The sequence below is a fragment of the Parambassis ranga genome, chromosome 17 (genome assembly GCF_900634625.1).
Source record: "Parambassis ranga chromosome 17, fParRan2.1, whole genome shotgun sequence".
Lineage (NCBI taxonomy): Eukaryota > Metazoa > Chordata > Actinopteri > Ambassidae > Parambassis > Parambassis ranga.
The window spans coordinates 14,816,057-14,828,315 of NC_041037.1; the positions used below are offsets into that span (position 1 = coordinate 14,816,057).

General features: G+C 40.3%; 2 protein-coding genes across 2 annotated transcripts; one reads left to right on the top strand and one right to left on the bottom strand.

Annotated features, from left to right (window-relative positions):
* Nucleotides 1-4,799, top strand: LOC114449702 (uncharacterized). The gene is made up of 8 exons (XM_028427523.1): nucleotides 1-2,077; nucleotides 2,159-2,347; nucleotides 2,571-2,670; nucleotides 2,833-3,077; nucleotides 3,168-3,218; nucleotides 3,670-3,860; nucleotides 4,393-4,552; nucleotides 4,660-4,799. Exons 2-8 carry the CDS (start codon nucleotides 2,161-2,163, stop codon nucleotides 4,797-4,799), a joined length of 1,074 nt encoding a protein of 357 aa, XP_028283324.1. The 5' UTR covers nucleotides 1-2,077; nucleotides 2,159-2,160.
* Nucleotides 4,800-8,089: 3,290 nt separating this feature from the next.
* Nucleotides 8,090-12,126, bottom strand: LOC114449264 (solute carrier family 22 member 13-like). Its single transcript, XM_028426767.1, has 10 exons — nucleotides 10,349-12,126; nucleotides 10,178-10,281; nucleotides 9,945-10,099; nucleotides 9,687-9,855; nucleotides 9,481-9,601; nucleotides 9,295-9,389; nucleotides 9,003-9,217; nucleotides 8,821-8,929; nucleotides 8,534-8,740; nucleotides 8,090-8,431 (listed from the first exon to the last, which is right to left on the bottom strand). Exons 1-10 carry the CDS (start codon nucleotides 10,721-10,723, stop codon nucleotides 8,365-8,367), a joined length of 1,617 nt encoding a protein of 538 aa, XP_028282568.1. The 5' UTR covers nucleotides 10,724-12,126; the 3' UTR covers nucleotides 8,090-8,364.
* Nucleotides 12,127-12,259: the final 133 nt, after the last annotated feature.

Sequence of the window (12,259 nt, forward strand, 5' to 3'; positions counted from 1 at the left end):
ACACCATCCATGACCTTGCAGGTGGTACTTACTACTATTTTGGCATTTGGAAGGCCTTTGAGAAAAGCTTGGCACACATCTGGTCTTGTATTCCAAACAAGCATGTGTTCAGATTGCAGCTGAATGTAGATGGCTTACCTTTGTTTAGGAGTTCTTCATTACAGTTTTGGCCAATCCTCGGTTTGCTACAGGGTGTTAAGAAAAAGCCTGTTGTCATTGCTCTGTTTTGTGGCAACTCAAAGCCAAATTGTCTCACTGACTATCTTAGAGATTTGGTCCATGAATTGGAAGAGCTGAGCAAAGGATTTGTTCTCCATGGAAAACAGTGCTTCATAAAGTTGACATCTGTGGTCTGTGATACTCCTGCCAGAGCTTTCATTAAAGGGACTAAAACTCACACTGGTTACTCTGGTTGTGATAAGTGTATTCAAAAGGGTCTTTATCTTAAACATAGGATGACTTTTCCTGAGGTAAACAGCCCATGCCGCTCTGATCTTTCTTTTGAACAAATGTCTGACAAAGAACATCATGTCATAAACTCTCCGTTAAAAGATGTAGGAATTGGTATGGTGTCAGGTTTTCCTCTTGACTACATGCACCTTGTCTGCCTTGGTGTTGTACGTAAACTTCTAGATTTATGGTTTACAGCAGGGCCAATGTCTTGCCGCTTGTCCATTCGGCAAATGCAACAAATATCTAGGAAACTTCTAGGCTCAAAGCCTTTCATTCCAGTGGAGTTTGCTCGTAAACCCAGGGGGCTCTTAGAGAGGCTGAGATGGAAAGCAACAGAGTTGCGCCAGTTTTTGTTGTACACAGGGCCTGTGTTTCTCTTTAATGAGGTGTCTGCTCCTGTCTATAACAACTTCATGTTATTATCAGTTGCCGTTTTCATTCTTGCCAGCCCTTCATTGTCTGCATCTCTTAATGATTTTGCATCGAAATTGCTGGTCTCCTTTGTAACACACTTCAGTGAGTTGTATGGTCCTGAATTTGTTACATACAATGTTCATGGTCTCATTCACCTTCCAGACGATGTTAAACTTCATGGACATCTGGACTTAATATCTTCATTTCCATTTGAGGATTATTTGGGTAAGATGAAGAAGATGGTTAGAACTTCACACCATCCACTTGCTCAGGTTGTTCGTCGAATTTCTGAGATGGATAAATTTACAGAGAATGAGGATTCACAGGGAAAGCTCAAGTTGCAAAAGGAGCACAACCATGGACCAGTTCCATCCTCCCTAATGGATTTAAAAGTAGTTCAGTTTGAGGAACTTCTTTTAAACGGTACAACAATCAAAATATCAGTTGAGGGGGACAGATGTGTAAAGATTGGTGACCATATTGCTTTGATAGAAAACATTTTAAAGTCTCTGGGCAAGATTTACATTGTCTTTAGAGAATATGAACAGATGGAGCCTTTTTATGAGTATCCTCTGAATTCTCAGATTTTGGGTGTATATGTGGTTGGCAAAATCTCTTCACAGCTAAAAGTCATGGAGGTGCATGGGCACATAATGAAATATGTGAGGCTACCACACAATGACAGTTTTGTTGCAGTACCACTTCTGCACACAAAACAATGATGCAACTTGGTTCCATTTTCTGGAGCAAGTGATTTTTACCTTTCTGTTTTTTTTATCTGTGGTTATTGTGGTAGAGGTCTGTCTGCTCTGCCTCCCTCTAGGATAGACACATATTTTTCTTGTGTTGTTTTTTTTTAACATATAGCATATATATGATTGTTCCACGGCCACTATAAAATATATACATTATACTGTGTCTGTTACACCTAACAAAAATATGAAAAATGTAAAAAGTTTGTTTAATTAACCTTTTCTTGGCCAGGCCAGCATTTAGATATTGTATTTAGTCATTGTATTCACTTCATGGCCAGGAAGTCAACTTGTATATGTTCAGCAGTTGTACTGTGAAGGATGGGCTTGTCAATGAAGATTCTTAGACATCTACGTCATTGTCATTCAAAAGTTGAAGCCAGGCATCTAGAACTGTAGGAGTAAACTTTTTTGAATGAAGGATGGGCTTGGATTCCACTGAACCAGCCTCTGAACCAGTAAGCTTTAAACTACATAAGTCTCACTTTCTCACTCACCTGTGTACATTGGTTATTATGGCCTGTCCTTTTTCTTTTCAGTAATGTATTCAGTTGTTGAGTTTCTCCAAACTCAGGAGGTGGAACTTGTGCCAGCGCAGTGGATAAGTGATGGCCACTGCTACTGGCCTGGTTCACTCAGGGGTATGGCCCTGCACCTGGCCATAAAAAATAGAACCGAACCTGAGGACAGCTGGGACCAGTGGGAGGTCCGGACTTTGTTTACAACAGGTAGGTTTAAAGTTTTTCTTCTTCTGCTATTCTTATACAGTATGTTTCGTCTAGGTCTGGTAACTCTTCATTTGGATCTGATTTTCTTCCTGATTGTGATGTGATTGTTGAGATATGAACATCAGATTACTCACTTTACTGTTCTCCATCTGTCAGTGGGAACTAATATAATTATAATGTGTTGTATAAAACATATAATGTGTAGTGAATCTTTATTCTATAGAGAGCTACGAAGAAGGACGGAGAAAAGCCAGGGAGGCGGAGATGACCTCAGACCTTCTCTCTGAGGCTGAGGCTTGTGGCCAAAGGCCTAGACGTAAAAAGTATGTTAGTTTGCTCAGCCCTCAGTACTATTTTCTCTCCCTTTCAAGTCCCGACTAACAAATATCTTGGATTAAACATTATTTAAATGAATCAGCACTTATACCATTTCCATTTAATGTTGATTGAACATTTTGAATCTGTATTTGTATGTCTGAAAATAGAAAGCGTGTCCAACTTGGCCCCCCGGGAGGTCTGGAGAGGGTTGAGTCAGAGGAGGACAGACCATCTCCACCTACCAAAAATCTCCCTGCCCCAGCTCCCATCATACAGCCTCCTTCTATGCCTGTCACCCCACTTCCAATCCCCCAGCCAATGTACACCGACCTCTCCACCAATTCTGGGCCTCCTCCACCTGTACATTACTCAGAGATGTTACAAAGTTGGGAGCCAGTAAATGAAATGCCATGTGAGTATTTTGCTAATAACACAGATGGTATATACACATTTAATCTCACATGTTCCTTAATTCTCTTTAATACTGTGAATTCTCCTCTAGCATTGCCTAGTCACCACACATACAGGTGGGCCCCTCAGCAGTCAGAACCTGGTAAGGACAAGTGATTTCTACTTTGAAATTTTGACATGATATAGCTATATACACTGCACTAATATTGGTATTTTCTGTTTTTCTGCTTTCTTAATCACCAGTGATTTACTCCATAGTAAAACAGACTACACGGACATGGATGTAATATAGCATTAAGATTAACTTAGTTAAGTTATCAATTTATTTATGTTAATCAGGAACACACTGAAACACACACACACACACACACACACACACAGTTCTGACTTGGACTGGTGAATTTTAGAGTCTAATGGCAGACGGCAGGAATGACTTGTAACGTTCCAGGGCTGCAGGAGCTGCTTCTCAGTTTGTTCTCAGTGTTGTGGAGAGGGTGGGAAGGATTGTCTATGATGGTTAGCAGTTTAGCAGCATCCTGTCCTGCAGCTCAGAGGTGTGTGTTATTCTAACACTGTGTTACTCCTTTCTCTAGCACTGCTAAAAGAGGTTTTAACCAAGCTCGAAATGGTGCTGGACCAGCAGAGCACAATTCTCCGGCTGCTTCAGCATCAGGTGGCACCAGGACCAGGAGTGGAGCAGATAGAGGGTCTGCCACTACAAAACCTTGTGGCTCTTCAGAATCTGGAACAGAGTCTCCAGAGTCCAGATTATAAAGAGAAAATGGTAAGAACTTTTTGTGATTTTATGTATTTAAAAGGTTAGGGTATTGAGCTGTCTCTGTGTGGATGCTACCTCCTTAACACCACCACCATCTCTATTCCCCCACCTCTTCTCCCCTGTTCCTCCTCTATTCCTGACTTCTCATCAGGCCGACCCATTCATGATCCATTATTTTGTGTCACTAACTGTGTGTCTTCCACGTGGCTTCCTCCCATGCCAGGTCTTTATGCTGACATCCACCCGGCCCTCTGACAAACCCAGTGTTACTGTCAACTCCTACCTGTGTTCATATATGTAGTGCAAATATAATTAACTTAAACAACAAATCAGCTAACATACTGATAAACAAAATTAAATTTTTAGCATTACAGCTACAACAATCATGTTTGTTCTCTGTGATGTATGATGATGTTTGCTGCATGGTTGTCCCCCCTCTCTCCGTTTACCTAATCCTCTCTCTCCTATTTACCCCTTGAAAAAATGCAGTGGCTCAAAGTAAAAACAAAAGTAGTCACATTTTTTTCTTCTGTTATAGATCAACTATCTGGGAGCAATTGGCGGAGCAGACGTAAAGGACACAACTTGGCGGGTGCTCAAAAAATTAATTAGTAATACTCTGGCCAAGAGCCTAAATTGGAGGGGAGTAAATGGAAAGACATCTGTGGCAGGCCTCAACCTCAGAGAGGTCATAATTGGTAAGTATGTCTTGAACACAAACATAGTTCTTCCAATATGACATAATTAATTACTGTTAAATAAACACTACATGGTATTCACATATCTATTTCCCATATCCTTTTAGCTGCAGTCCGTAGAAACCCTATTGTTGGGGTGGTGGCTGAGGCAGAGGTGGAGCAGATAACAAAAAGATGGCTCCAGCTGGCAACAGATCGGGAGGGAGGGAGAAAGAGAAGGCTCCTGGAAAAAGAGCGCATGGCCTAGCTCTTTGTGTTTTTGATGGTTGCTTTTTATGGTTGTAAATGAATTAATTGTTGATTGTTAATACAAATATTTTCATGAAAAAAAATGAATTTGTTTATTTTTTTATTGGACATAGGTACTGCCTCATGTGGGTCAAAAACAAATTAAGCAATATTCAGTCAGTTTTACAGTGTGTTGGCCAATACTGGCCCAGAGACATTCTGCCAACACTTAGCCAACCCAAATGTACAGGTTAAGGGCCAGACATGGCCCAGAGGCCCAGCCGATTCTCAACCAACACTCACCCAGATTGTGGGCCAGTACTGGGCCAATATAAACAATGAGGGTCACATTATAGTTTGTGGTCCACATGTGGGCCAATACAAACAAATAGTGTCATTTTACTCAGTGTGGGCCAGACGTGGGCCAGACCAAATTAGTAGTGTCATTTTTCAGTAAGTGGGCCATTATTGGGCCGAGGGCCCAGCCAAAATTGGGCCAGAACTGATACAAGGGTGTGGCCCAGATGTGGGCCGGACAAATTTTGCTATGTGGGGTCCTTCACCCTGGGCGACTGCAGAATGGACATGACAGATTGTCAGAATTACATACGTGCAATTCTCCTCTTATCCCCTCAATATATGGACTGATGGAGCATTAAAAGATTGAAGAAATTTGACACAAAGTGTGTGACAAAAAAAAACATAACTGACAGACAGAACAGTGAAATCCCACACCTAGATGTCAATTAACTGGACAATAATCGAGCATGTGGTACAGGTGTGGTGGCAGGAAACACTGGATTTGTTTACACATTGTATTGTTCTAAATACAACATGACCCTCCCCTTTTTCAAGATGTTTGGAAAACGGCTTTTTGAAGACCAAATCGTATCGAAATAATTTCAAACATATGAGAGGACCCCATGTTTTTAAGGTGTATTTCCGAGAACAATACAGTAATACTGTTGGTCATTGAAAAAATGTGTATATAAATATCTGTTAGCTCCCACAAAGTTGCAGCAACAAAAAACTTAAATCTGAGTAAGTGAAACTGTAAGTACATTGACATGAAGCAACATGAATTACGAATGCCTGGCTAATGTTCACCACAACAGTACAACAGCACTATCTACTGGTTTAACAGCCACTGTGCAAAAAATACAATCAAGCTGTCTAATGAACTACATTAGGCACGCAGGGCCTCACCCTCAGAGCGGCCACAGCAGCTTTGCCCTCCTCACTCTCCTCGTCCAGCTCATCGTCGCTCCACTCCCAGCCACCGTCCTCCGTCTTGTGGAGCCGGCCACTGGAACCAGGCACATCAGTCATTTTTAACCCTCCTGTTATGTTCGTTTCTCAGGAACAGCAATGATGTTCCCGGGTCAGTTTGAACCTGGGCATGATTAATTATCCAAAAATGTCAAAACACTCAAAACAATCATGTCTCATTATTAACTCAATTTCTAACCATTTCAGTCACTATTCAGAGGTGTTGTTTACCTCACAGATCATGGTCCATTTAGGATAAATCACTTGATTTTGAAAATAAAAACACTAAAACTTTTTTAATGTACATTGAAAAGACCTACATGTCTTATGGAGTGATTTTGTTAACTGAACACCAGGCAGAGGTCTGTTCTTTTCATGGTCAAGTTGACCTGCTGACTTAAATTGAAGACAAATGAGAAGTTCCATGTAAATTCATTAACTTTGTTTATTAATGGCTGACAGGTTAAAGTAAAATAAAGCTATAAAGGCATTATGTTGTGGGTCAAGTTGACCTGGAGAATTGTGGTAGGCCAAGCCACAGGGTAGGATATTGGCCATTTACATTTTAATCTATATACTCTACAGGGCTGGAAACAGCTTTATCTTCTTCTAAATACTCTGAAATATTACTCAAAATACAATTTACCATATCTTACCTCTTATGCAATTTAACTTTGTTACTTTAAGGAGACAGTCTGATCCTTTGCAGGGAGACTGAGTCATCCCCTCTTCATACAACCTGTCCTGCATCAGTGTGTTCCACAAACACATCAGCCATTTACTCTCTCGTGTCCCAGAAACTTGAGAAGAAGGAGAGAAAAAAGGAAAAAAATATCCAGTGTTTGGAACATAGTCTTGAGAAATGAGCTCAAGACTATGTTCCAAACACTGGACATTTACTCCATTTTTTTAACTCTGTGTTCCAAACAGTAGTGCTTAACTCTGTGATTTCTCTTAATCATTACTCTTAAAAACACAACTTTTCTTCACTATCCTCTGTTCATTAAGTGCTTAACCCTTAGAAGAGCACGTCCGATTTTAAGAACAAACATGAAACTCATGGACGAGTTATAACAACAGGATCTAACTTAAGCTGCACGTAGAAGATCTCAAGCAAGCGAAAAATAGATTATCATCAAATTAAGCTCAGACTCAGCTTGGTTTCTCTGGTGTAACAAAGCAAGCATTCCTAATCATTTACACAGATTAAATTACATTAGCAGGTAAGTTGTCACACACATTTTGGCATAAATAAAACAAGAACACTTCAGTTTAATTAAAAAATTAAATTCAGCTAGAAAACGTTCAATTAATCAATGAACTTGAATAAAAATTGGCCAACTTCACCTCCCTCCATGACCTCAGCATCAGGTCAGGTGCTGTGCTGCCATTTCTTGTTTTTCTTGTGTAATTCCTGACAATTTCTTCTCCTGTGAGTTTTTTCTTTGTTCTTTCAAAGAACAATCACAAATTGAACGACCACTAACCAGCAGATTCTCTGTGTCTTTTATTGCATATATGCAATTTCCCCATTGTGGGACTAATAAAGGATTCTTAACCTTAAAAGTAGTGTGACAAGTTGCCCCAAACAGCCATGTTTGCTATTATCAGCCATATTTAAAAGTTAGCTTGAAGCAGCACTGTGACTAAAGTCTGGTGAAACACTTTATTACAGGTTCAGATGTTAAATAATTGATATTTGTGTCTTTAAGCAGACAATTACAAAAAAATCTAGTCTTTATTTTTTACTTTCAATTGTGAAAATGGGAAATTTGTCCTCACCTCAATGTGCTTTGGTTTTCCCAGATGGATTGTGACATCACATTATGTTTAAGCACAAAACTAGTATTCCACTTTTGAGTGGTCAAGTTATTGCAAGTGTGACAACCTAACCCTAACCTGTGTGACAAAAAGCCCCAGTCTCCCCTATATCACCATCCGGGTCATGGCACCAAACTGTTGAAGAAATTCACTCAACATCTTATTCCCAGTTCACTGCAGTGGGAGATTTTAATGGTATACCAGTGTACGGTGGGCTTACAGAAACAGAGTGTGGGCCTGAGAAGATAAGCCGACCCAAAACATTGTGAACTTACAACATTTATACAGGTGGGGGGTATATATATATATATATATATATATATATATATATATAGTTGTAGCACTCACAACAGTTAACAGACGTGAGTGGTGGAAGCAGCGTGTCAACCACTAGGAGGGTTTATAACAAAGGATGTATAATAACCAACATTGACCTTCATCATTCTTCATCAGTCCTCTGATGGTAAAATCACTTATAGAAACCAGTACGTTAATTAGAGTTTGGTGGATTTTCTGTTGTTTTCAGCCAAGTTGCCTTCTGTCTCCCCGTCACTTATCGTCCTACGACATAAACACACAAAAAACTTTTTAAATACAGAACATTGAAAACAATAAAGACACAGATAAATCTAAAGTGAATCATAACAGTGACGGGCTGCTTACCTGTTGCCTTTGGCCTCACTGGTTGAATCAGGAAGCTCCTTTTTACTGGTCTCAGGAAGCAGGAATACAAGAGCCCCACTGACCACAGCAAGGCTGCTGAACACTGTGGTGGGTACAAACCAGTGGTTCACGGCCAACATGTTCAGCAGCGAAGACATCAGCCCTCCTACTCTATAGGCTGTGTAGACCAAGCCAACAGCCGATTGTCTACAGAGCAGAAGATGGAATTAACCTTCACATTTATGTATGAATATTGGTGTGATAAAGTTTGTGTTATGTTATGAAACCTGACAGAAGTGGGGAACAACTCCTGAATATAGATCGTACACACTGAACAAGCCCAGCTAAAAAAGAACTTCCCCATTATTACAAGGATGGTGATGACAACAGCGCTGTCTGGAACGATGAAGAAGAAAATATCAGAGCACCGACACTCAGACAGAAGTGTGAACAGAGGCAGAAAGCTCACCTCGAGGGAAAGCCAGGGTCAAGAGGCAAAGAAAGCCGGCTGTCATAAGGGTTGCCATCAGACACTTTTTCCTCCCCGATAACTCCAGCACCCATAAACAGACGAGGGATGCTAGAATCTCAGAAAACCCAAAAAAAAACTGAACCAGGAAGATGTTCAGACCAAACCCACCCACATTCAGCATAAGGCAGACATAGCCCAGATTCAATGAAAACCTTCAAATGACAAAACACACACAAACTGCATTGACACACTGAAAAATACAGTAAATGCACATTTATGGTTTACTTACCACACAAAAGACATAATTAACAAATACTTCATCAGGACTCCTGAGGTAAGGATACTTCTGATTCCTTCACTTTGGACTGTCTGTTCCTCTGGTACCTGAGGGGAAGAAAATATATACAGATCTATTATATAAATAAGCTGTGGGAACATTCAAGTCTATTTGATTTGATTTATTCTTGTGACTAACTTCACCCAGCAGATTATCTGGAATTTTCTTTTTATTGATTGCTGCGACTTTCTGGATCAGTTCATTAGCTTCTTTGATCCTTCCCTGTCCCAGCAGCCACCTGGCAGATTCAGGAATCCACCTTAACAAGATCAATAATATGTCAGAGTGTGAGTATATGTGTGGTTTATTATTCAATAAAATGTAGCTCTTCACACAGCACATACCAAATATACAGGAACACACAGGCCTCTGCTCCTCCCATGATGTACTGTGCTTTCCTCCAGTCAGGAACAACATAGACCAGGCCAGCAATGGCACACTGTCCCACAGCTAAAAACATTTGGCATAAACAGGAGGCAGAAGACCTCCTAGTGATGCCTATCCACTCTGTGGCTGCAAAGAGAATTTAGAGGAGGAAGAATCAGGTCTATCCTGAAGTCATTGTGACATCAGCTTGTACAGAAGCTTTGCAGAGGCCATACCAAGCAAAGTGGAGTTCATCTTATATCCTCCAACTGCAGCTCCAATTATGAACTGAAATACAATGTAAACACTGAAATTTGGAGACACACCGGCTGCTATGGGGAAAATTAACAAAAGGATAACCGGAAGCTGAGTGGTTCTCCTGCGGCCATACCTAAAGGTTAGAAAGAGTTATTATTGTTTAGTTCCATATTTATGATAACCTGCATTTTTTGTGTGTATTATCACTTACGAATTAGCTGCTGGTCCAAAGATGAATGAACCAGTCAATAAACCCATCATGAAGACCATTTGTGAAACTCCAGCCATGTTAGCCTTCTCACAGACCAGATCAAACTGCAAAACAATGCAAATCAGTGGGGTAGTCGAAACAGATGAGACCAAAGAGTCATGGTTTACTCACGTCAGTGACTATGGTGGCCTCATACAGGCTGTTGGTGTACACCCATCCGTCCCGGCACCCTGTGGTCTCGTTGAGTCCGTGCTCCCTGATGTCGCTGATGTTCCAGTCCACAGGTACAAACATCCGACACCTGCTGAAGCTCCCATCCTCCTCCCGGGGCAGAGTCAGGTTCAGCTGCTCGCCTGTGCTCAGGTCAGGATCGGCTCTGAGGATCCAGTCTGTGTTACAGTGTCGCTCCGGATCAGACTGGATAAAGAGAAAACTACTGTAGAAAAGTGATAGTATGACATGTGGCAAGGATAGCCCAAAAATGATGAGCTTTTGGAAGCAACCAAAGTCTCCAATGGCTCTTAGAATCTCCCCAAAGTCCATCATTGTCACTCAGCAGATGATTTGAGGGGCAGAATGTAGCAAAGTCATGTTAGAGATGAGATGGAACTCAATATTTAACTGCGCTACACAAATCATTATCATTGTTTACTAATGGCTGACCAGTTAAAGGCAGAAAAAGCAATAAAGACATGAGATTTAAAGAAAAACCTCTTCACTTGTTGAATTCCATCATGTGACTTTATTCGACTACTAAAAATCAGTCGCATGTGTTGAAATTTTCCAACAATGTATATAAGTAGTTATGGAATCCTCCTCTCAAATATTCTGCTTCAAATTATGCATATGTGGACACGTTTTATGATTAAGCATTTTAAAAATATATGTAATGATCTGTAAAAAAAAAAAGTTGAAAGAGGAAGTATACTTGCCAATCAAAGGGTTAAATTAATACTAATCATTCAGAGAATGAGTTTTTCTTTTTTGATGAGTAAACAACAAAACAGACATTTCAAAGTCTAGGTGACTTTCAGTACAAATGTTTTGATGATCAATCAATTTTATCACCAAATTTCTCTCACACAAACACACACACACACAGACAAAGAAATGTGTAACCTGTGCCACTCGTCAGGTCTGAAGTATCTAGCCTTGAACTGGTTTCAGTGAGCAAATCTGCACATCATGACATCAAAGCAGTGTGTGATCAAAAGCACCTTGTTAATTCCAAAATGCATGTTAACATATCAATAAGGTGCCGATTAAACTAATATTTTGTGCATGAGTGATGCCCTGACAGTGGAAAACACTGCAAAACACATCAAACGCTGTGTACTGAACAAGATGAGTCTCCATCCGTTTGTCTTAATCAGTATTTACAACTAAAATGTTCCTTTTTTTCTGACACATAAACAGTCAATGCATCTACATCATTACATACAAATCTCATAATTGTGAGACAGTGCATGGAGTTGCCATCATATGAACATTTACAACATCATTACATATACCATTTACATCAGTACCTGAACTAGGAGCCTACACAGCCCTTTGCACAAGGTAAGGACAACCATACAGCTACACTGGGAGTGATGACAAGTGATTTGTTGGTGAGTGCTTAGAAAGCAAAAGAGACTACAGTACTGTCAAAACAACTTGCCTAGTGACAGAAGGACTTAAATACCAACTGGCTGCCGAAGACCATTAAAGGGTTACTTCACACAATAGGGTGAATTTAGCTTCAAGCAGATAGCTTTGGGTTTGTTTACCGACACCTTTGATAGAATGGAGCTCACAGCAATGCCAGCAGGTTAATTTAGCCAAAGTACAGCCGTACATACCAGTCATGTCAAAATGTTACCCTTTGCTAATTAGCATCAAATGCAAAGTAAACCATATTCGAATAAATTAGGATCTGACTGTGTCATTGAACTGATCAGAGTTCAGATTCATTTACTCTGGGACAAACAGTGTCCATTCCAATTTAATAACAATTACTGAGTGAACCAAAGCATGTAAATTATAGCTGTTCTCAAAGACCAAAGCTATCTGCGTGAGTACTGACACATTTTATCTCCAACT

What these genes read in the sequence shown, in the direction of transcription:
- LOC114449702 (XM_028427523.1), top strand. Translation starts at nt 2,161, where the DNA reads ATGTATTCAGTTGTTGAGTTTCTCCAAACTCAGGAGGTGGAACTTGTG. An exon ending in GCCAGTAAATGAAATGCCAT is followed by an intron (nt 3,078 to 3,167) that starts GTGAGTATTTTG and finishes ATTCTCCTCTAG; the next exon opens with CATTGCCTAGTCACCACACA. An exon ending in CCTCAGAGAGGTCATAATTG is followed by an intron (nt 4,553 to 4,659) that starts GTAAGTATGTCT and finishes ATATCCTTTTAG; the next exon opens with CTGCAGTCCGTAGAAACCCT.
- LOC114449264 (XM_028426767.1), bottom strand. Translation starts at nt 10,723, where the DNA reads ATGATGGACTTTGGGGAGATTCTAAGAGCCATTGGAGACTTTGGTTGC. An exon ending in AGGCCACCATAGTCACTGAC is followed by an intron (nt 10,282 to 10,348) that starts GTGAGTAAACCA and finishes ATTGTTTTGCAG; the next exon opens with TTTGATCTGGTCTGTGAGAA. An exon ending in GACCCTGGCTTTCCCTCGAG is followed by an intron (nt 8,930 to 9,002) that starts GTGAGCTTTCTG and finishes TCATCGTTCCAG; the next exon opens with ACAGCGCTGTTGTCATCACC.